The sequence below is a fragment of the Euprymna scolopes genome, chromosome 2 (genome assembly GCF_053919585.1).
Source record: "Euprymna scolopes isolate OS-2025 chromosome 2, ASM5391958v1, whole genome shotgun sequence".
Lineage (NCBI taxonomy): Eukaryota > Metazoa > Mollusca > Cephalopoda > Sepiida > Sepiolidae > Euprymna > Euprymna scolopes.
Window position 1 is genome coordinate 138,375,792 of NC_136483.1, and position 24,953 is coordinate 138,400,744.

Below are 24,953 nucleotides of genomic sequence, written 5' to 3' on the forward strand. Positions count from 1 at the left end.
TAGCACCGTGTGTGTATGTATGTGTGTGTTGGGGTGGAGAGGGCTCCTGTAAGCTGTGGTGAAGGCAACCTTTCTAGGAGAAGCAAATCTCTGATTTAAAAAACCATAAAGCGGGAGACCAGTACCCACATTAAGCTGGTCTGCAGGTTAACTTGTTGCTGACTATTTTGCTCTTGCTTGTTGCTGGATCTCAACATTTTGAGCCGAGAGAGAGACTTAGCTATCGTACAAAGCTAAGACTCTGTAACATCATCTATGTATAGATACTCCCTCAGGCATTTGTCTATTAAAATGGTCCTGTGGCAATAGAAGTTATTTTTGGGCTCATGTCTGAGGGAGTGGTACTCGTCTGACAAGACATTGCAGTCATTATATATATATATATATATATATAACTATACATCAATTCATATAACTTTTGGAATGACATTTTTGATCTGTGACGTACATCATAAAGATTTTTCTGCAATTTTGTTTTTTTTTGTTTTTAATTAAGTTAAACTTTGGACTTGCACCATTGTTGTTAGTCTTCTTTCTTTTTTTTTGGCGGGGGGAGGGGGATTACTTATAAGGAATAGGCATACAGAAGGTTTCAATTCTTATGAAGTTAGTTTCAAGTATTGAACTAATTAATCCAGAAAATTATTAACTTTTAATTATCGCACTGATTGTATTTTAGGAAAAAAATTAAAATTAGATTGCAAGATTCAATCATTTATTTTTCTAATAAAACTGAAAGAAAATGATTTTCCTTGTCATGAATTAAAAAAAAAAAAAACCCAAAGAAATCAAGTCACGTGTTCCTTAGGAAAAGGTTTTATTCACTAAAAGTGCACATCAAAAGAATACAAGGTTTATATAATCTTTATTTACGATTATTATACCAGGTTCAATTAATCAAGGGGTGGAAAGGATGTTTAAACCATAACATTTTTCCCCTCAAGAATTATTATGGCAGAGGATAGAATTAAGGGATATAGTCTTAAGTAACAAAATCTTTATATTTACTTGGCATTTTTCTCATCCTAGATGATCTTAGTGCGGGTTCTTTAAGTTCTGAATCCGTAATATTCGCTTTTTGAGAAACATTGATTTCTTTTTCCAGTAAAATATTCAATTTATCTACATCGACAATAGGCAATTCTTTCAAGTTCCAACTGCTTGTAAAGAGATCTTTATTAGAATTTATCTTCTTCATTTAAAAATTTAGGGGCTATATCTTGTACATTAATAGTTTCTACACCCGAAAGTAGGCACACATGTGTATAGTACGAGTTGATTTCTGAAAGTGTAGCTGGTGTTACAGGCGGATCATACTTGCTTAGTATGATGTCTATACATCATACTAAGCAAGTATGGAGTATGCATAGAGCCTGGTTTTGCCCAAGTAGGAATAGGGGTCCTAGAATTGAACTTACGAGTATATTTGTAAAGTTTTTCATGCGGTGTCACATTCGACGCACTGAAAAGAATTTTTAAATGTAATTATGTCATAATTTGTCACAATTTTTTTCTTCCAGTTGCCAGAGAAAGCAAGAGAGAAGTGATAGAAAAGGGAGAAGGAGATAAAGATCAATCGATAGAGAACAAGGCTGGAGAGAGAAGTTTTAACTATTTCATTTTGTTGTCTCTGCCAGGTAACCAAGTTAATTTTCGATAAGAATAGTAAGATCGATTTCTTGTTTTTTAAATTTTTTATTCATTTGGCTGTACGTAAAAATAAATTTATACACCTAAATAAAGAAAATTTTAATAACTTATTTTCCTTGCGATTTCATCCATCCCATTCCTCGGCTGAACTTGAATAAATATCACCATTTGTATTTTACTCATAAATTCTTCTAATTTTAATGGTTTCTTTTCAGATCTGTTAGAAATAATTACCGAACAGTTTCAGATGAAGATGAAAGTCGCAGTCCGTATTCGCCCAGCTGTTAATCCTGAGAATCGGATTTGTATTAGTACTGATAAGTCTACAGTTTCCATTTTCAATCGGGAAAACATCGCTGAAAATATCACCTATGAGTAAGTGCACAATTTTGTCATTGATTGTCTTAGGTCATTTGCATAATCTCTATTTATTTCAGTTATTAGTAGGGAAACCCAACGTTGCCCTGGATTGAATGAGGGTCAATGAGTGTTCAACACTTCCAATACTTTTATCGTCGGTGAATTCGCCCATTTTTTTATCAAATTGATTGATTGCCCTCCTCTAATTGGGGATCCACCACAGTTCATCTGATATAGACAAATAACAAAAAAAAAAAATCTTTTTCTTAAGCCATAGTTGGCAATCCTAATGGCAAGGAAATGGACAAGAATAGTATTAGAAGTGGGCCAGAATACACTGAGAAGTAATTTAATGAATCACATAAAGAAATCTCAAAATTTTTAAATTATGGTATCTTTTGGTCAGAGAAATACTTCAAAAGAAATTATCTCTTGTTACCAGGAGGTTTTAAAGAGGATTCTTTTGGCTTGATTTATAACCCTGGAATCATGTCAAAGCAAAGGTTGAACTCCAACAACTGCCGGGTTTGTACAAAAACATTTTTATACTGGACACTATCCAGTATTAGAATATTCTAAAACCCTCTTGATCTTTCTTGAAAGTTCTGGGACTTTCTAGATTTTTTAAAATCTCTTCCTATTTTTTTTTTTTTTTTTTTTTTTTTGAGATAATTTTTTGTATTCTTGTATTGTTGCTGACATTTTCTGATTCTCCCGGTTCTAAAATTGCATTGCCTTTCCCTGTTCTGTACTCTTCAAAATGAAATAAAAAAAGTTGTGTGTGTTCTGTGTACCCCTGAAAAATATATATTTGTATTTAAGCTGACGATGAAATCAGCCAAACCTAGTGGTAGGGAAATGGATGAGAATGGTATTAGGATAAGTGGGTCAGAGTACACTGAGAAGTAATTTAATGAATTACATAAAGAAATCTCTAAATTTTTAAATTATGGTATTTTTGGTCAGAGAAATACTTCAAAAGAAATTATCTCTTGTTACCAGGAGGTTTTAAAGATTTTTGGATGAATTTATAATTCTGGAATCATATCAGAACAGAGATTGAACTCACCACATCGACAATCCAACAACTGGCGGTTAGCATACAAACCTCTTCTAGAGAGTGCCACTAAATTGAGAAACATTTTAAAATCACCAGTGGGGCTACATAATTTTTAAAAATAAACTGCAGTGAAGTGCATTATTTTAATGCCAATAACATGATACAACTACAACAAACAAAAATTTGCTAATCAGAATTAAAGTTTGCTATATTAGCTCAAATGCTATTTAGGTCCTGTTATGGAGTACGTAGCTACGATGACAACCTCCTCCGAAACTGTGTGTGTGAAAACACGACTAGCTTTGCAGGCCCCATAATGGATTCAGGCAATAAAGCTGCAGCATATTCTTAACTCAATATCAGTTTTGTGTTCTCCCTGCTTCTCGCTTCATAACATGGTGTCAGCAGGATTTCTTTCTTCGAAATAACTCATATACACTCAGTGAACACTTCCAACACATCTTCGGCAAAACCCACACAGTATAATACTCTAAACTCTAGTCTTACATACACCCTCGTCTCCGTACGGAAGAGACATTTATCGAACCACATGGATTTAAACAAGCTCGGATATTTTACAAAACCTATTCATCAGTTAACATGGCATATGCAATTCCCCCACCAGCAAAAATGGAAATGGATTTGCAAGAAAACTGGGCGCTTTTCAAACTAATATGGGAGAACTATGCAGCCGTGATGGAAATTGGAAAAAATCAGCAAGAGTACAAGTAAGCACACTTCTTTCACTAATCGGAATGTTCTGCAAATATACAAAAACCTGCCAATGTCGGCAGAGGAACAAGCAGACACAAAAAATTTTTTGGAAAGACTGACAAAGTACTTTTAGCCCAAACAGAACATCATATACCAACGGTATACATTTAATTCCTGTACACAGGAACAGGGCGAAAAATTTGACGCGTATTTGATCAAACTAAGACACTTAATCAAAACGTGCGACTACGGTGCCCTTGAGGATGAGCTACTGCATGACCGAATAGTAGCAGGCACCAGTAATAATAATGTTTGGGCCAGGCTTCTCAGTGAATCTAGACTCACCCTAGACAGGACGATAGATATTTGCAGGAGCACCGAACAGGCTGAACAACAGCTCGGCAAACTGAACAACCCAACGGAAAGTGTCAGGCTTAATCCTCAACACAGCGAACTGCAAAGATGCGCTACGTGAAAACAGAAGCAGTCAGCAGTGACAAAAGCATTTATGCCCTGAAAAATCTCACAGAGCACAAACACTATCAGGCAGATGTTTGCATATCCACCCCGGGAGACAGCACAAAAACCTTATGCAAATTCCAAATTGACACTGGGGCCAGCTGCAGTACCTTGGCCTTTGCTGACTACAAACGCATTACTAAAGCACCGCTACACCTGTCTTTCACAAACTTAAAGCTGTATGACAACTCTATACTTCGACCTTTAGGCTCAATAACACTCCACTGTGAAGTGAAGGGAATAAAAAAAAGGTCACCTTCCAAGTCGTAGATAGCAACTCTCCATCATTAGTTTCTGGACGGGCTAGCTCTGCGCTGAAGCTCATAGCTTTTAACACAGAATGTGTGCGACAGCTGAATGAAGTAAAAGAAGGCACGGACATGTGGAAAGCCATACTGGAATGGCGTAATGCTACCACACCTAGTATGCACAGCTCACCAGCACAAAGATTCTTTTCCAGGCGCACTCGCTCCCTGCTACCCTGCAAAACCACAGATTACACGCCGCAAGTGCAAGCAGAGGTACAAGATAGCCTCATAAAAAAACAACAAATCGCAAAAACATATTATGACCGTTATACCAAGCCACTACCTAATCTCACCTTAGGACAGCCTGTAAGGGTGAATTGCCACCCACAAAGCTCTAACAGGAACTGGGCACAGTCATTAGTAAGTTATGGAGTTGAAGTAAACGGAAAATGTTATAGAAGAAACAGAATCCACATCCGTCAACCAACCATTCTCCAAACGGGTGTAGACTCCATACCACAATATGCCTCCACGCCACAGCCATCTGAAACAAAGATTATCAGGCAAACCCAGGACCACAACGATCCCCAACACATGAGAAACTACTTCGTAGGTCTAAGCGGGTGATCAAACCCCCTGCACGATTGAGAGACTACACACTCTAACACACACACACACACACTCATACCGACTATAACACATCACACATCGCGTTCACTCAAACCAAGAACCAATGGGGAAGAACGGGGATGTTATAAAGTACGTAGCTGTGGCTACAACAAAGTACGTAGCTACGACAACCTCCTGCAAAAGTGTGTGTGAAAACACGACTAACTTCGCAGGCCACCATAATGGATTCAGGCAACAAAGCTGTGGCATATTCTTAACTCAATATCGGCTTTGTGTTCTCCCTGCTTTTCGCTTCATAACAGGTCCAACATTTTAAATATTACACTAGAACTTTATTAGGAATGTGAGTTCTGATTTTTTTATGGTGGAACTCCACTTTTTCTAGATTTAAAAGGAAAACAAGAGTTCTGCTATAAAAAATCGAAGAACACACATTCCTGATGAAGTCTTTCTTGGAATGCAAGAGCCTTTCATGTATGTGAGTTCTCAACATTTTGATCGAAATCCATTTTTTTTTTTTTTTTTTTTTTTTTAAACAAAAGAAAGCTGATTTTCCCTCTAATGACAGTTCTCTCTGAAAACTGAAAATATTAATTTGTTGTATTCAAGCAATTAATGAAGAGGGTAGGGGGTGTTAGATATCTTTTGTTTCATCAGAGAATAATTCTAGTTTCTACATTCCACATAAGAAATGGATAACTTACTAAAATGCGAAATTTTTTTTTTTTTTTGTCCAGAATTCCCCCATATCAAAAAAAAATAAAAATAAAGAAAAATCTATATGATGTACATACTCATGACAAAACGAAAATATCGTATACAAAAAATCCTGTAAAGTGATCAAGTAGTTTTATTATTAAATAAAAAAAAATCAAATTTGATTAGCATCCAGAGTGCCAAACATTTTGAAGAAAATCTAAAAAGTCAAGGGAAGTAACTCAACAACAATTCATAGATTTATGTTGTAATCACTATGAATTGCCTCAAAATGATTGTTTTTTTTTAAATGAAAATAAAATTACTTCATCAATTTATGTGATTCTTGGTATATGGTATTTTAATTTCATCACAGGTATGTATGTCATACAGATTTTCTTTATTTTGTTTTTTTAATATGGGGGGAATTCTGGACAAGAAACTTTAATTGTTTTTTCTGAAAAGAAGGCTACAGCTAGGTTAATTGCTGGCTAGAGGGTGGTTTATTTTTTACTAATAATATGAATAAAAACAATTTTTTTTTTTTTTTTTTTTTTTTAGATTCCCAACTTTATTTGATGTGAATTCACTTCAAAAAGATGTTTACACTGATTTAATTCAACCTGAAATTAAACACATACTGGAAGGTCAAAATGTGTCCATTTTTGCTTATGGTGGAACTGGAAGTGGTAAGTTTTTGCAATTGTCATCATTGTGCTAAGGAGGATAGCTCCATTTTACTAAAAGATTCATTCAGTTTTTCGTATGAGAATTTAGGACGATAAAACCGATGCAACTTTTAGAATTTTTTTTTTTTTTTTTTTTTTTTTGACAATATTGCAATATTTATTAAACTTAGAAGACCTCTAAATGTGGTCTGTTGATAGCTGCCTGTCAAGATATCTCATTTTTATCATCATTTGGGCAGTCCATCTCTTCATCTGCTGTGCTTGATTTGACTCTAATCTCTGCGATCTCTCTCAGGAGATCTTTTAAGCCACCAACTGTCATCAACTTTTCCAAACTGGAAACTGTCCGTAAAACTAACTCATAAATCTCAAAATCGGAAATCCTATGTCCGGTGTTTTATCTTAGTCATTGCCACACTTGCTCAATAGAAACCGACTATTTCTATGCTTGCCCTATTAACCACTCTCAGCTGACTATTTGTAAAGTTGTCGCTGGTCAGGAGACCTCTTCTTGTTTTGAGCGTTCAGAAGACCACCACCACTATCACTACATCGTCTTTTTCCTCATCTCACTTTCTATACTTTTGCTCTGCTAATGAGTCGTTTCCTTTCATTGTAGTGGTTGGGTGAAGGGATCTTGGCTGTGGGTGGGGAATGCAGTTGTCCATAGTATCACAAACTTGACCATATTAGAACAGTTCTTTTGTTTATATTACAAATGACACTATTGCTACTAATGCTTTCATTTGCTTGAATGTCTACTGAATTATCTCCCTTAGTGTTAGGCACAGTTGTGTGTATGCTGACACGGAAACACAATGCGTTAAATAAGTTGACAATCTCCTGAAAATTACATTTTTGAAAATTTATTTATTTTTTGTTTTGCAGGAAAGACGCACACTATTTTAGGATCACCATCCGACCCTGGTATAATCTCACGACTCATCCAGGATTTGCTAGATGCTTTCCATTGTCAAATGGATCATTCTTATAAACTGACACTATCATATTTGGAATTATACAACGAAAAGGTATTATTTGGATGTTATTCTCACAACGTTTTGGTCGATGTAACCTCAGACCTTCTTCAGGTATGTCTTTTTAAACTTGTGAATCCTCATGTCAGATAGTACAGAATTTTGAATGGACTCTTTTATTTAAGCCACTGGAATAGCTTACTCTCGTATCATCAGCCATAACCAGGTAGGAATCTGTAAGTAATTCATGATTGTATTCTTAGTATTGCCCGCCTGAAGGATTGAACCATTAACCTTCAGAAGATGAAAGTAGATGAAGCAACCGTCATAGATTAAATAAAGATTACATTCGAAATTCTGTACATGATCCCCCAAGTTTGACAGAAAGACTCCCAAGATCAACAAGATGCACCTAAAGAGTTTACGTCGGCTGAAACATTGTGTGAATAACATCGAAGATGAGAACAATAGTCTGAATAATACGAATAATACAAATTATCAATCCTCATCTAAAAAATTTCTGGGTGCTTATTCATTATTAGAGTGAAAATCGAAATATTGTATTTCAGTTAAAACCAATTGTATCAACTTAATTGTCGTATCAAGATGAGTAGCGTATCCAAAAATTAAGGAAAACAATCATGCAGAAAAATTAATTATTAATGAAAATAGATTTCTAAACTTCGGGGTTGCTAGATTGGCCTTTTTTTTTAAGCAGTTTAGCCTTAAAAAATTGTATTTGGCCTTTTAAATTTGGCTTGACATTAAATTTATCTACAAAGCTAATCCCCCAATTCTGGAAAAAAAAATTATTTAAGATGAAGATAACAGTATACAATAAAATGAATAGACGATTTTCTAATGAAAAGGGAAAATATTTGATTGTAGAAATAATGCAAGCAAATGAAAAGTACAAATCATATTAATTGGGAGCTAAATTACAAGTGAGGAGAAATAAAGGCTCACATACGAGGTGCCTTCAATAAGTTTCCAGACTTTTTTTGTATGGGTATTTTTATTGATAGTACACGCATGAAACTCTAGTCCTGTTGAACTAATCTCCTCCAGTAGCAATGCACTTGTTGTACCATTCCAACAACTTGTGGAAGGCTCCATAGATGTCCTCTTGTGTGAACGTGTCAATGACCCTCGTCACAGCCTCTTTCATCTCAATTGTCTCTAAGGTTTTCCTTGAGCTTAGAGAATAACCAAAAGTCACAGGGAGCAAGGTCTGGATTATAGGGAGGATGAGGAACTGTCTTGATACCCATCTTTGTCATGACAACGTCTTTCTTTCTGATCTTCTCTGAGCACTCTTTAGACAAACTTTGCACAAATCTTCTGCATCTTCAGTTCCTCATGAATAATTTTGTGTACAGTTCCCACATTGACATCAAACTGTGCACTTTTTGTCTTTATAGACACACAACGATCCTTGTCCATGAACTTTTTCTTATTTGGTCAATCAACTCTGGTGTTCTGACTTCCTTACTCCTCCCACACCTCTCATCATCCCTCACAGACTCCTGCCTTCCTTGAATCTCTTATGCCACTCAAACACTGATGCTCAATTCATGCAAGATGGTCTAAAAACAGTCTGAAGCATTCCATCCGTTTCTGTGGCATTTTTCCAAGTTTAAAACAGAATATTATTGCATATCGTTCTTCTAAAGTGTCATCACGTCCAGATTGCATTTTTGAAATCCACCAGCTATGGCAACCAGGCTTTAGTAGGGTGTATTCCAATTCCTGTCTTAGCTATTCATTTGAACCTGAAATCCTACAAATTGATCAGTCATCTCATAAGATGTATAGCAATAACATACTGAATTTTCAAGAGTCTACAACAATTTTAAATGCCTGTACAAAGTCTGAAAACTTATTGAAGGTACCTCATATGTCAGGAGTGGGAGATAAACAGTACGCTAAATGAGAATGATAATACTTATAATATTGTGATTTAGTTTTATGCTTACAGTGAAGAAAGAAAATATCTCTCATGACCACTACTCAAAATATCGGGATATTTATAGGGATTGAAAATGGTTACATGTAATCACTGAGTAGCCTACTATAATTGTATTTGATAAGGGGGGACAAAACTGGAAGTAGTCTAATTGGAGACAAATCGCAGAGTATCCCCTAAAAAATAAAGGTCAAACAACTGATAAAGGGTCCATAGCAATTTTCTTGATGTTTTCTTTTTTTCTTTTTAGATCCGAGATTTAATCAATGACAAAAATGAAGACTTGGCCATTAGACAAGATGTTCATCAAAATGTATTTGTTCCAAATCTTACCGAAAAAGAAGTTGAAAGCTTTCAAGATTTTTCCAAAATATTTGGTGCAACATCAGAAATTAGGTAATATAAAATCAGAAAAATTGATGATGGAAATAAAAAGTTGAATAAATCATAATATTTATTAATTCATTAAAAATTCAAATGACAAATTATAATAAAGAAAAAAAATCCTTAACATGGATTTTCAAAGATAGACTCTTTTCTTCAGAGGATAAAAATTAGTAAAAAAATGTATCACTGGTTAGTGTAAGTTTGAAAATATATAAAGATTAAGTATTTTTGTTTACTATAATTCCTTTTTGAATTGTCGATGGTTTATTTATTATATTGTTATTTATTTGACTTTTATTTTCATCATCAATTTTTAATCGCTTTATCTAATATATTGAGCTTTCTATGATCTTAATAGGTTCTAATGTAAAGATAATATTTATCTTTGTAACTTTAATTATATTTAATGACATTTATATATATATACAAACGACCACCATGCTTTTTAGCCTCGAGTATCCAAGAAAAAAAAACCAAAGCTAAGTAAAAATTCCTAACTGTTTGCATATAATTTAAAGCTAATATTCTTTCCATTTTCAGGCATATTGTAACCGATAACTTTTCTTCACTTAAATAGACTATTTCGCCGCTTACAATGCCATGTCACTTAATTAATAAGTCAATGCTATAGTAAAGACAAACTCGGTAAAAAAAGAAATTATGCTAAGTTATTTAGAGGACATGAAAACCTTATTTAAATATCATTTCCACCGTGTTATAAATCTAGACTTATTGCATGTTCAATTATTGCATATATTAAAAAAAAACCTATAAATAATTAGATTTATTGAATTAAACCTAAAACTCTATGATTCTCAATTTATTGTTGGTTTTCCTTCACGACGGTTAAAACTTATTTCAACGAATCCTTACGCACCGTAAGTTTATTATTTAAATTATTTCCTAAAGCTGTACTTTTCAACTGCACATTTCCTTTTCAGTTTTTTCCGCTTTTCACCTTGTACGTTACTTATGCCATTACTTTTACGTTATATCTATTAATATTTTATTTCCATCATATTTGTTTGAAACGCGTATTCAATTGTTAACATTAATACCCCTAAAAACGATACACATGTAAAGAAATATGTCGCGCCGCCAACTGGAACACTTTTCACTAAGTGACCCCCCTCCCTCTAAATCAGCCCACACCGTCTCCCTAATTAGATAGCATCTTGGTACCACAAGTGCCATTTGACCGTATGAGGCCAAGTGAAACAAACGACCACCATGCTTTTTAGCCTCGAGTATCCAAGAAAAAAAAACCAAAGCTAAGTAAAAATTCCTAACTGTTTGCATATAATTTAAAGCTAATATTCTTTCCATTTTCAGGCATATTGTAACCGATAACTTTTCTTCACTTAAATAGACTATTTCGCCGCTTACAATGCCATGTCACTTAATTAATAAGTCAATGCTATAGTAAAGACAAACTCGGTAAAAAAAGAAATTATGCTAAGTTATTTAGAGGACATGAAAACCTTATTTAAATATCATTTCCACCGTGTTATAAATCTAGACTTATTGCATGTTCAATTATTGCATATATTAAAAAAAAACCTATAAATAATTAGATTTATTGAATTAAACCTAAAACTCTATGATTCTCAATTTATTGTTGGTTTTCCTTCACGACGGTTAAAACTTATTTCAACGAATCCTTACGCACCGTAAGTTTATTATTTAAATTATTTCCTAAAGCTGTACTTTTCAACTGCACATTTCCTTTTCAGTTTTTTCCGCTTTTCACCTTGTACGTTACTTATGCCATTACTTTTACGTTATATCTATTAATATTTTATTTCCATCATATTTGTTTGAAACGCGTATTCAATTGTTAACATTAATACCCCTAAAAACGATACACATGTAAAGAAATATGTCGCGCCGCCAACTGGAACACTTTTCACTAAGTGACCCCCCTCCCTCTAAATCAGCCCACACCGTCTCCCTAATTAGATAGCATCTTGGTACCACAAGTGCCATTTGACCGTATGAGGCCAAGTGAAACAAACGACCACCATGCTTTTTAGCCTCGAGTATCCAAGAAAAAAAAACCAAAGCTAAGTAAAAATTCCTAACTGTTTGCATATAATTTAAAGCTAATATTCTTTCCATTTTCAGGCATATTGTAACCGATAACTTTTCTTCACTTAAATAGACTATTTCGCCGCTTACAATGCCATGTCACTTAATTAATAAGTCAATGCTATAGTAAAGACAAACTCGGTAAAAAAAGAAATTATGCTAAGTTATTTAGAGGACATGAAAACTTTATTTAAGTACGATACTTAATATAATCAGCCATCGAAAAAAAAAATTAAAAAAAAAAATTTTTTTTTTTTTTTTTTTTTTTTTTAAGAAAAAAAAATAAAAAGTTATAAACATCAGTGACCCCCCCTTGCTTGTACACGTCCATTTCCTTTCCGGATCCCTGCTCCGAACTTATGCTCGTGATCCATCATCTCATCTGAAGATGAGGGGCTCTTATGCCTTACACAACAATTTATCAGCCTATACTATTGTCTATAAACTGATATCATCAACAATTAGATAAGCTGTTTTTAAATTTCCCCTCTTGACAAAATTGCAAACCGGAATGCAAACGGATTTTCCTTTGCGTTAGAGGATTGAACTGAAGCAGTATACTTAATATGTACAATACGTGCGTACTAAACTAAACCACCTTTGTTACCTATATACAATCGCCTATACTGAATCCTCATCGGCTCAAAGCTCTCTGTATCCCCAGACTCTTAATTTCTCAAATCTTATATCACCAAGACATCCTTCTTAATTGATACAAGAATCCTCCTGAGCAGTTCAACATCCAGTGATCATATATCCAATCCTCATGAAACTGCTTATATCACCCTGAATATTACCTTAAATCTTTATTCTATCCCTAAGCAAAGTAGAACACCTAATAACACTCTAGTCAACTACTTTTAAAATTAGAAAAACCCAGTTTCAATATTAGAAGTACATCGTCCCTCACCTTGACTACGGACTTTTGCAATAAGTCATGAAACTATTGTACCTAAAATTCCTCTCCAAACTACAAAATACTGCTGCTTGTATACTAAGCAAGTACCTCCTATAGATACTTTACCTCCAAGATGACTGCCTTGTCTGTTTTGCATGACAAACCTTATTATTTTTTACTTAAATTCTCTTTCTCCTGATCACTAACAAATCAAATCTGCTCTACTTCCTAAGTTGACACTAAACAAATCCGTCTCACGTAACTTAGATGGGTCCTTGCTCTCCGCCCTTGACCTTAACAAACTCGCAAATCGATACCCATTAACACCTAAAATTTCCTAGGCATGCTCCCGATTATAACTCCCAACCCATAACCAAGCTTCTAAGTAAATACTTACTAGCCTTAGTCCAATACATTGACTTAAAGTAATCTATAATGAACAGTAACCGTTAATATCTCTTTATTAAGAGATAGTATTGCAATAATTATTACACAAACTAAACCGGTACTCATTGAAATAAAAACTTCCGGATATTAAGAGAAAGGCGAAGTCATTCTCCTTAGTTGTAGTCTAAAGGCAACTTACTCAAATTGTCTAAAATTCCATGCATTCGTATACAATACTACTTATCCATCCATCTATACTTTTACTATACTTACAGAATATGCAATAACCTATATCTATCAGGTATAACTGTACTCCATATCAAATGTTCTCTTGTCTCTATACTGAACATATCTAATCTTTCAGTCTTACTAAATGTCCGGTTTGGGCACCAAATCAGAATTTCTAATAGAAAGTAGATCATACTCTAGCACTTTATCCTAATTCCTAAACCTACTAAACCATATCTAACCATACATTCCTAAACCTACTAAACCATATCTAACCATACATTGCTAAACTTACAAAACTATATCTAACCATACATCAACTCGACTCTCTCGATCCAATACTGTAGCAAATTTAACTGCTTCCACTGCATGAATTTTTACGTATGCCCTCTCTCAGTATAAATGAAAATGGACAGCATAATAATGCCCTTTTTAAACCACACTTGAGGAGTGAAAATCTTCTGTAGAAGCTAACCTAAATGCCCGATTTTCCAGGAGATATTAACCTAAATAACCAATAAATATTAACTACCCATGCGGGGTCGCAGAAATACCTGGATTAGGACCCAGGCGCGGGGCGAACCCCCTCGGAGCTGATGGACCCGTAGGTCTTCCCAGGCCATCCGTCTAGGAGAAGGAAAACTCTGAAACTAAACCTAGGGGAGGGAGGCCTCTTCAGTCCTGGACGACAACCTTCCTAGAGCTGGTGACTCAAACAAATCACCGGTTGGCAAACCTAAACTGCTTAAGGAGGAGATAGACTCTGTCTATCGCTCGGCTTTCATACTCCTTCTTTGCCTATTGGCCAGGCGTAGAGGTACTATCACAGGGACTCGCTTGAATCACCCAGTGGTTGACCTTGTTTCCTGACTAGGGTAATGAACGCCGCTTTTCCCCACTCCTGCCACATCCCATCCCCCTAAACTGGACACAGTGGGGTGCTTCAGTGCCATATATGTCAGTGCAGTTGGACTGGGCTGGCTTTGCCTAATGGATTGAGGGTACCGGATTGACAGTTCCTGGCTGCTGTTTCCGACTGATAGTACAGGAGCCCTAACTCTTTGGTAGCGCTTAGAGCGGCTGCTCCATCAACAGTTGTAAAATATCGGGATGTTTGTAGTGCCATGTCGCGCATGGAAAGGGACCCTGCACTCATCCCCGGTGGGCTTTCCCGAGGCCACAATCCTGTGGGTGAGGACAGCTGATGGTCTACTTGTATTGCATGTCTGGTATTCTGCACAACTACTTGTCCAGCACCCCCTCACTCATCCACCCTAACTGAAACTTTTAAATAAAATAAAATGAAATGACAGCTCAAGCAAAAGTTACGTTTAAACCAGGACCAAACTCAAAGAAAACCAACCTGCCTCCTCCCTTGAGGCTTGCATTTACTAATATCCGCGGGCTTAGAACTAACTTAGATGATGTTGAGTCATTTCTCCTTGTAAACACCCCGGATATCTTAGCATTAAGTGAAACTAACCTTCACTCCTCCATACCCTCTAACCACTTTAACATGCCTGGTTATCTCCCACTCTACCGTAAGGACTCGGACAGACATATGCATGGACTTGGAGTCTATATTCGAAACACCCTCCCCCTAACTAGAGAAATAAAACTAGAATCAGAGGGCCAGGCCTTTATGTGCTTCAGACTAAATATGCAACACAATATTAGCTACTTATATTTTCTCTACCGCTCTCCCTCAAACCAAGACTGTACCCTAATAAACAAAGTCTCAGACAGCATAGATATAGCACTCTCCCTCGATACTAGCGCACAAATACATGTATTTGGTGACTTCAATGTCCACCACAGTAACTGGCTAGGATTCTCAAATCACACAGACGTAGCTGGTAGCGCCACATATAGCTTCTCTATATCTCATTCCCTATCTCAGATGGTTACATTTCCGACACGTTTCCCAGACCAGCACGATCAACATGCCTCACTTCTAGATCTCTTTCTGACAACAGTTCCCAATGACTGTACAACAAATGCCCATAGCCCACTCGGGAATGCTGATCACGCTGTGATAATGGTAGAAATCAGCCTAAATTCTCGCCCTAAAACTGAAGACCCACTACTCAAAACAACGAGGTATTACAAAAAGGCTGATTGGGAAGCCATCAGGGAGCTCATCAGAGATGCCCCATGGCAAAATATCTTTACTCTTCCAGCGGAACAGTGTGCAAATGAGACAACTGAATGGTTCAAAACTGCTATTGAAGCACATGTTCCCGCACGGAAATACTATAGCAAGCCCCACTCCCCCCAATGGTTTACTTCTGCTTGTGCAGCTGCCATTTGTCAAAGGCAGCATGCGTTCCGCAGATTCAACCGACATAAGTCCAGCTCAAATAAACAGAAGTTTATAGAAGCTAGAAATAATTGTAAGAGAGTGATAGACACAGCTAAGTCAGATTACTCTGAAACCACCAGAAAGCGCATCGAAGCACAGAAATTAGGAACCCGGGATTTTTGGAAAATCTACAACAGCGTAGTTAATAATGGACAGTCAATTATTCCCCCACTAACAAACAATCATGAGGTTGCTTGCACGGCAACTGACAAGGCTAATCTGCTTGCCAGTCGGTTTGCCTCAAACTCCACACTGAACTCGGTACACCACTCACTCCCTGATTTTCCTCTGCGAACAGACGCCACACTTGACGACTTGAAAATCACCCCTTCTCAGGTACATGCTATTATAAAAAACCTAGACACCTCTAAAGCATGTGGACCAGATCTCATCCCGGCTGTGCTATTAAAAAAATGCTCTGCCGAGGTTGCTCCAGTTCTGTCCAAACTTTACAATAAATGCCTTAACGAATCTTGTTTTCCCGATTGCTGGAAAACCGCCTCTGTGGTACCAGTCTTCAAGAATTCTGGTGAAAGAACTGACCCACTAAATTATCGCCCCATTAGCCTCCTCCCGCTTTTCGCCAAAATATTTGAGTCCTTAGTTAATAAAGCCCTAGTCCAGCACCTAACAGCTGCTAAACTCTTGACTGACAAACAATATGGATTCAGGCAAGCCCGTTCAACAGCAGATATCTTAACTGTAGTTTCTGAACGTATATACCGTTCATTGGATAAAACAGGGGAGGGTAGAGCGGTGGCCCTTGATATATCTAAGGCTTTTGACAGGGTATGGCACGATGGTCTTCTAAGGAAAATTAGATCATATGGAATCACTGGAAGAATTCATAACGTAATTAAATCCTTCTTAAGTAATAGAAAAATCAAAGTTGTCCTCGACGGACGTACATCCAAACAATATGACATAAATGCGGGAGTGCCTCAGGGGTCTATCCTTGGACCTCTATTGTTCCTGATATTCATAAACGACCTCCCTGATAATATTGTTTCGGAGATGGGTATATTTGCCGATGACACCACTCTCTATAACAGATATGAGGGGAAAACAAATGAACACATATCCAAGAAAATGGCAGAAACACTAGAGGATGACCTCCAATCCGTAGTGGAATGGGGACAAAAATGGTTGGTCTCATTCAATGCTGCTAAGACTAAGCTTGTTTCCTTCAATAACTACAAGAAACCTTCTCTACCACCAATAGCAATGGCCAAGAACACATTGCCTGAAAGTACTTCTTTTAAACTCCTCGGCCTAACGTTTACAGGGAATATGAACTGGAATAGATACATTGAGAGCATTGCCAAGGCTGCTGCAAGGAAGGTTGGCTCCCTCTACCGTGCTAGAAAACTACTTACGCCTGCCAGTATCCTATACCTCTATAAGGCAACCATTCGCCCATGTATGGAGTACTGTTGTCACATCTGGGCTGGTGCATCTGCTGCTTGTCTCTCGCTCCTGGACAGGGTTCAAAAAAGAGTCGCAAACCTGATAGGTCCTGAACTGTCATCTGGGCTTCAACCTCTGTCCCATCGACGAGATGTTGCATCCCTCTGCCTGTTCTACAAATACTTTAATGGTGAATGCTCTGACGAACTGCAAACACTTGTACCTCCCCGACGTAACTACCCCCGACAAACCCGACAAGCTACTAAGTCTCATCCCTTTACAGTGGAGATCCCTAGGTGCAAGAAAGCCTTTTACTCCAATAGTTTCTTCCCCAGAACTGCGGGTCTTTGGAACTCCCTTCCGGGATTCTGCTTTCGCAACTGCAATGATATGCAGAAGTTCAAGTGTAATGTTAACAAACATCTTTCTACTCTTCTCCCTTCATAATGACCCCGCTAATTAATTCCCTAATAGTAGCCCCCTGCTTCAAAGTGGCACTGTGCCTTGTTTGGGGTGAAAATTGAATAAAAAAAAAAAAAAAAAAATGTATATGTATATATTAGTAATGGGACGATTCCAATATTTTTCCTGATTCAGATATAATTACCGATTCCGATTCTTTATAAATGACCAGATATTTAACTACAAAGTTGTAATTTTTTCCCGATTACCAAAAAAGCACATGTTTAATGTGCAAATATTTTTTCAAATGTAAAAGCACACTTGAGGACTATAGATTTTAGTTTTACTGATAGATTAACATCATTAGATATTTATTTTCTTATCACTACCAGCAGTGGAAGATTTGGTTTTAAACAAAATCAAATAAGAAAAGTTAATTAAAGGGATTGTTTTTGGCATCGGAAAATAGGCACAAATTTTTCCAATTCTGATACCTCAAAAACTTCTGATTTTTCTGATTTCCAATTCCGATTAATCGTCTCAACACACATATGCATGCATATATATATATATATATATATATATATATATATATATATATATATATATATATATATAAAATAAAAATCTTAATATTGAAAATTTATTCAAATTTAAAGAAAGTATAGAAAATTTTAATTATTCAACAAATAGTACAAATAAAACAAGAAAAACTTTATTCCATGGAGTTTCGAAGAATGCAATTCTTCTCATCAGAGGGAAGAGGTTTGCAAAATATGCAATAAATTTTGCAGTTTAACATATTTGCATCATATATATATATATATATATATATATATATATATATATATATATATGTATGGAATTGTGGATAAGCAAGACAACAAACTAATATAAATAAAAACACAATTCATCATTAAAGCAGAACCAAGATTGATTTATAATCATTTTCTGTAAATGTAAGCTTATGGCCATTTTAATTGACAAAAATATTTTGGTTCTTCTTTAATGATGTGTTTGCATCCTTATTTTTACTAATCTTTTTCCATGCTTATCCACTATTTCATTTGCCAATATTCCATTTTGAATGAAATTTTCATTTCATATTTTTCTCTATATAGCTATAAAGTTGATTTTTTTTTTCTTTTTCATGCTACTTTTCCTACTTAAAAAATATTAAAACGAACTTCCTAATATACTCAGTCATGGATATGCAACCAACTATATGAAGGTTAACTAATTTGCATATGTCTTTGAAAAACAAGCATTCATTAATTACTTATTCATTTTTTTTCCTGTTTTCTTACTAAACGATTGGTTTCCTCATCTCTTCTAAAGTAAATTGCCCTATTTTCTAAAATGATACTAAAACACCCTTAACTCGTTGGGTCAGCATTTGTTTGTTATATTTAATGAAGAAAATTTGTTTTTATTACCAGATCCAGCAGTAAAAGTAAAACCTTGTCACACGTCAACTCCAGTCACAGTCATGGTATCATCTTATTAAAGGTTATTAGATCAGAGTGTAATACTTCAAAACGCCACATAAGTAAAGTATTTCTGGTTGACCTGGCAAGCGCAGAGAAATATGATTCTACTGGAAATGAAGGTACCAGGTGAGTGAAGAATCAGTTACAGCATAGTCTGTCCTTATGCCAGACTTGGGCTATGTCGGTAATAGACATCTTTATGGAGAGTAGAAGTTGGATCATGAGTTTACTTTCAATAGTCTTGTAACACTTGCTTCTCTTATTTTGTCCTTTAGTCCTCATATTCCATGAGCAATGTTTCTCACAAAGGGGGGAAAATTGCTGTTTTCTGGTTTGGAATCTATATAGTACTTATCATTGCTGGTTTTTGACCTTGAAGTGTTTTTTTTTTTTTTTTTTCTTTAGCTCCTTATATCAAGTGGTTTCATGTCTTGTCTGGAGCGATTTCCATAAAAAAAGTGAAAAAAAAAAAAAAAAAAAATAATAGGAATAACTGTTATTTGCAATCAGACAAATTAATCCACAATCTATGGACAGGATCTTAGTGACTGAGCAGTCCGTAGCCTGGTTATATAGTCACATGACTTGCAACACTCCACTTCAGCTCTTAATTTGGCTAGACGGTGGGTCAGAGAGGCCTGATTCAATCAATTAGCTGGTAACATCATGTGATAGTATTCTTCTGATAATCAGATAACAAATTTCCAAAATTTATCCTGATTGATTATCTAGAAGATACACCTTTCGCTAAACTATCAGTTCTTGATTAGCCATTCTCCTCAAGTAACCCACTTTACCAAATTTACGCTACAAACGATTACTATGATATTGTCCCATTGACTACTTTACACTCTTTAACCCTTATCCTCGAGTGGCTTCTGGGCAATGATAAGCAGCAAGACAAGCCTAAATAGTGTGAAAAAATTCCAAAACGATAACTTGGTGAAGGTTACTGAAATTAAACAGACTAAAACCTGCCTTGAAAATTTTTACAACTTCAAATATAACATTTATACTCACAAAAAATTAAATACCTTTAGAGGAGTTATCCAAAATCAGGCCCTTAGTCTGACAATGGAAGAGGTAATCAAGATGGCATTTGTGTATCTTCTAGATACTCACTTATCACAGGAGGATCTCCTTAAAAAGAAGTGCAGAGACCATAATGAACAACAATTCTGTTTGTTACTTCTGTAGCAATCCCAAAAGAAATGAAAATTGGCTATACTGCTGAAAGAGTTGAACTCTACATACAAAACCCCTTCCTTACGGTGTTTCGAATGCCAGAAGTTTGGACACTATAAGGACATAGGAACAACAGGTATATGGTAAATGTGTTGAAAGATCTGTTTCACATTGAGGACCTGTGCCAAAAGGAAAAATAATGTTAGAACTGTCATGGGGAATGACCTTGAATTTTCAAGATCGTCTAATTTCTTCAAAAGGGAAAAGAAGATTGTGAAAGGGAAACACAAGAAATATGTAATTCTTGGAGACGAGAAGGATTATGAAGGCTTATATAAAACGTCAATCTTTTGCGACTGTGGTTGGAGTAACTCCTGAAAAAAGATATAAAAATAGAACTTCACTAGTTGAGGAGACTAGGTACAATTAACTGGTTGAAAAGTTGCTTAAACTTAGCCTGGACAAGTGACTGGGATTTCAGAAATGCTTATGGGATGCTTGGTGTGGAGTTTAGGAGGAAGTGCATATCAAATTATAGAGTTGGCAGTGCGCAGTGAAAATACAGGCAAGAAATACCAAAGATCTCCCATGCATCCACTAAGACTGGTGGGAGATGCCCTAAAGACTAAAATTAAAGAACAACTAACAAAAAAGAACCAAATAAGAAAAAACATCTCCGTCTGTTGAGTTGACAAATTCAAGGGATTAGAAAAGGTGGAAGTCAAGAAAACAAAACTACAACAAAATCCAGTTGAAAAATAAATATTTAAATAAATAAACCATGCTGAATAAAATCATCCAGTTTCATCATGTCCACTAAATCCTACCTATATCTGTTTTTAATGCACAATATGAAACTGATTGAGAGAAAAATAAATGTCATTAGACCATTTAATTGCCATATTCAGTAACTATGATCATATTCTGGGAGAGTCCCAATAATACCCTCTATTTTATTTATTTTAAAAGAAAATTTTAACTTTATAATTGCTACTTATTATTTCAAACATTATTTCAAACTAATCTCATAGTTTGCTTTATTACTTTACATATGTTCACTGATGAAACACGGAAAATTAAAAAACAAATTACTTTAATATATTTTTCAGGTGCAAAGAAATCAATAAATCATTGTCGGCATTTATTGATGTGATTGCTGCGATCAACCATGGCAGTGTAAGTCAATTTTGTTTTCTCTTTGAAAAAAATGTTAAACATTCAAGTTGTGTGTGCCGAGAAATTATTTTGACACCTGGCAACGATATTCAAGAAACAGCATAAAATAATTATTAAATGTACCAAAAGGTCGTTTTCATAAAATTGATGCTAAGCCCCTACATGGCAATAAACAACAAATATTATCAATTGTCAAAAGATAAATGTTGGCTGCTTGAAAGGTCATTTTCTGCAAAAGTACATACAAGTGTAATCAAATCGAACCAAAGTCAGTTCAATTCAGTGAAACGACAATGGCCAAATAAAACACCTTTGAGGTGTGGCTACAGTGACAGTGTCTCACTAAGGGGCATTTCAGGTGATCACAAATGGTTATTTAATAACAACCCAAAGTGGATATTGGAGTTGGTTGACGATTTGGGCCTGAAACACACAAATCCACTGAATTCCATGTGTACATCTCCCTGACAACCAACCATCTATAACTGTCACCGACAGTAAAGCTATATTGTTATTTATTTTTTTTATATCAGTGTGTTGTCCTTCTTTTTAAATACAGCAGAAATAAAAAAAAAATATTTTTGATCATCTGTAATTGTTATTTGGTGTAACTAGATAAGTAATCTTCTAGTATTGTTACTTTGTTTTGGTGGAGAGGGTTATACGTTTCCATGACCCTGAAGACTATATTGGTTCAAGACATATCCTCAACAGGTTTAACCAATAGAATTTGGATATTAAGCTAACTGTTACATAATGGGCTGTGTGTTTGAGTTAAAAAACTTTAGAAGTCAAAGAGTCAGAGGTAGTCACTAGGCAGCAATTAATAAAGTCATCTGATTTCTGGTGTTGTCTCTCTTAGCTGGTGAGATTTCAAGCAAAAAAGATATGTTGCCGCTATTCCTGAGAAGAGAAGGGAGGAGGCAGTGCATGTGATAGGCATGTCTCGTTATATCAACCTATCTCTATCTATCTATCTCTATCTCTTTCATATGAAGTCGACCAGTTTTTTTTAAAATAAATCTTGTTAAAAACTAAACCACCAGTGTTAGAGTGAATTTTATTTACTAGCCGATCAACAATTTGGGTTCACAACAACGATGACGACGACGACGTGTGTGCAAAAGATTTTGTGCACACATGCTAGGTATATGTGCTTATATAACATAATAAGCTCTTGCTTAAAATAAAAAGAATAAAAAAAAAACTAAATTTTATTGAAATGTAAATAAAACTTGTTCATACCCCCCTCCCAAGAACAAACAAAAATAAAAAAAACTTTCTTGTTTACTTATCTATGATGGAAAGAAAATAATGTACACCAGAAATCGCAGAAATTGATCAAGTAATTTTATTTTTATAAATAAAATAATTTTAAAATGATTAATGGAAATTCATAGGCATTACGATGTACAAGGTTAATTTTAAACTCTATCCTGAAGAACTATTTTTAGGGGGAAGTTAACCAGTGATGAATTGAAGTTTTTTCAATGCCTCTCTCCCCATGTTAAGAATGGATTTATAAAATCTTGTAAAACTTTTAATTATTTGGAATCATTTCTCTTGTCCTTAAAACAGTTTGCAAGCTGGCATCAAGAGATCATTGATCAGCCATACAATTTCATATAAAAAAACAAAAAAAACTACCTGATCATTTTTTTTTTTTTTTTACAAAAGGAATCACCATTTATCAAGGCCCAGAGGCCACTCCAGGATAAGGGTTAAAGAGTGTTCAGTGTTCAAAAGGACAATATAGTAATCGATAGAAGTGTAAAATTGGTAAATTGGATTACTTATGGAGAATGGCTCATCAAGAACTTGTTTACAAACGGCCATATTGTAGTCAACTGGAAATCAGGTAATGGAAGGTGTACAGTTTGGTCATGGAATCTACGTTTAGATTTGGTTATGGAATCTACGTTTAGATTTAGGCACAGATAAAGAGTCGGGAAAATTATTGATAGTGTTTACGGCCAAAATTGTGTTTCTCGTAAATGTTTGGCGAGGGGCGACCATAGATTGGAGCTCAGCCGAGCACTTGCCATGAAAATAACAATAAAGCAGAGACAGGCTCGCAATGTTTTTTCTATGAGAAAGAGGTTTCAGGGAAGAGAAAAGGGCATCCCCCACTAGGTTACAAAGTCTATTCTGAACTCTGTCAAGGCAGGATAAGATCTTCCTAGCAGCTCCTGCCCAGATGTGACAGCAATACTCCATCCTTGGACGTACCTGGCTCTTACATAGGTAGAGAATTGCATCAGCAGATAGATATCTACTGGATCGATAGAAGGATCCCATCATTTTCCCAGCGACCTTTGGCAACGGATTTGATGTACATATTCCATTTAGATCAGGAGTAAAGGTCAAGCCCAGAAGCTTGTCAAAACATGGAGCCTACCTAAAATGAGTCATTCATTTCAGTTGATGCCAGATGCGGATCAGAACATTGATGATATAAAGATAGAAGCTTAGTTTTAGATGCATTAAAATTAACCAGCCACTTTTCCCCCATTGTACCACATGCTCAAGATCAGAGGAGAGAGAAACAGAGAGAACTTGGTCGTTTATGGCCTTCAATGTGCTGCCATAGATGATAGTTTGTCAGCAAAAATGTATACGAATGATCTAAGGATGTGATTTGGAAGATCATTAATGTAGATCAGGAAGAGAGTTGGACCTCTGAGGGACTCTAGCATTAATACTGATTTCGTCCCATCAACCACTATTCTTATGAACCTGTCTTTTCAATTATTAAATTATCTGATGAGAAAAATGATTTAATAATTGAAAAGACATTTCCAGTTATACCCAGCTGGAAGTAGACCTTTATGCCATACCCTATCAAAGGTCTTTGATATGTCAAGAACAATAGAAAGGAAGCCTCTGTTGAGTTTCGCTAATCCTATGAGAAATAACCGTAAGCACATCCACTGTAGATCTAGCAGAACAGAAACCATATTGCATGTCACTAAGAAGGTTATTTTTACTGAGGTGGTTGACTACTTCTCTATTTAACACAGGTTCAAATAACTTACTCATGATGCACAGGAGACTTGTTGGTCTGTACTGAGAGGGAGATGACCGATCACCTGAATTCTTAAATACAGGGCATACTGATGAGATTTTCCAGTGTGTTGGGAAGCAATTCTCCTTAAGATAATGTTTAAACAGCTTTGTAAGTATGGGAGTTTGTGGGAGTTGAGAACTCTCAGCCTAACTTGATTGTCGCCCTTTAACTCAGAAGAGCGACCTAGCTACGTCACTTCCTGTTTCTCATATTTCACCCTCTTTTCCCCTTGTTATATTCCTAAATACTTAGGAAATAAAGACAAACGTGAGTTACACCGAGTGGTATGTGTAATGGGGTTTATTTATAATACAGAAACGTAAGGCTGCTCGCCTAAGGTAAATAGAAGTACATAGTAACAAGTATG

General features: G+C 35.7%; 1 protein-coding gene across 2 annotated transcripts in view; it reads left to right on the forward strand.

The window, feature by feature from the left end:
• The window catches only part of LOC145296278 (kinesin-like protein KIF22), a 101,230-nt gene that overhangs the window by 14,437 nt on the left and 61,840 nt on the right, over positions 1 to 24,953 (forward strand). The window contains exons 2-8 of one of the 2 annotated variants that reach the window (XM_080142479.1): positions 1,521 to 1,637; positions 1,866 to 2,025; positions 6,439 to 6,566; positions 7,455 to 7,597; positions 9,760 to 9,905; positions 19,108 to 19,284; positions 21,453 to 21,519. In XM_080142479.1, coding sequence (XP_079998605.1) covers positions 1,898 to 2,025; positions 6,439 to 6,566; positions 7,455 to 7,597; positions 9,760 to 9,905; positions 19,108 to 19,284; positions 21,453 to 21,519 — 789 coding nt within the window. In that variant the 5' untranslated portion in view covers positions 1,521 to 1,637; positions 1,866 to 1,897. The remainder of the gene's footprint in view (positions 1 to 1,520; positions 1,638 to 1,865; positions 2,026 to 6,438; positions 6,567 to 7,454; positions 7,598 to 9,759; positions 9,906 to 19,107; positions 19,285 to 21,452; positions 21,520 to 24,953) is intronic. The other variant, XM_080142487.1, reaches the window with a different exon arrangement.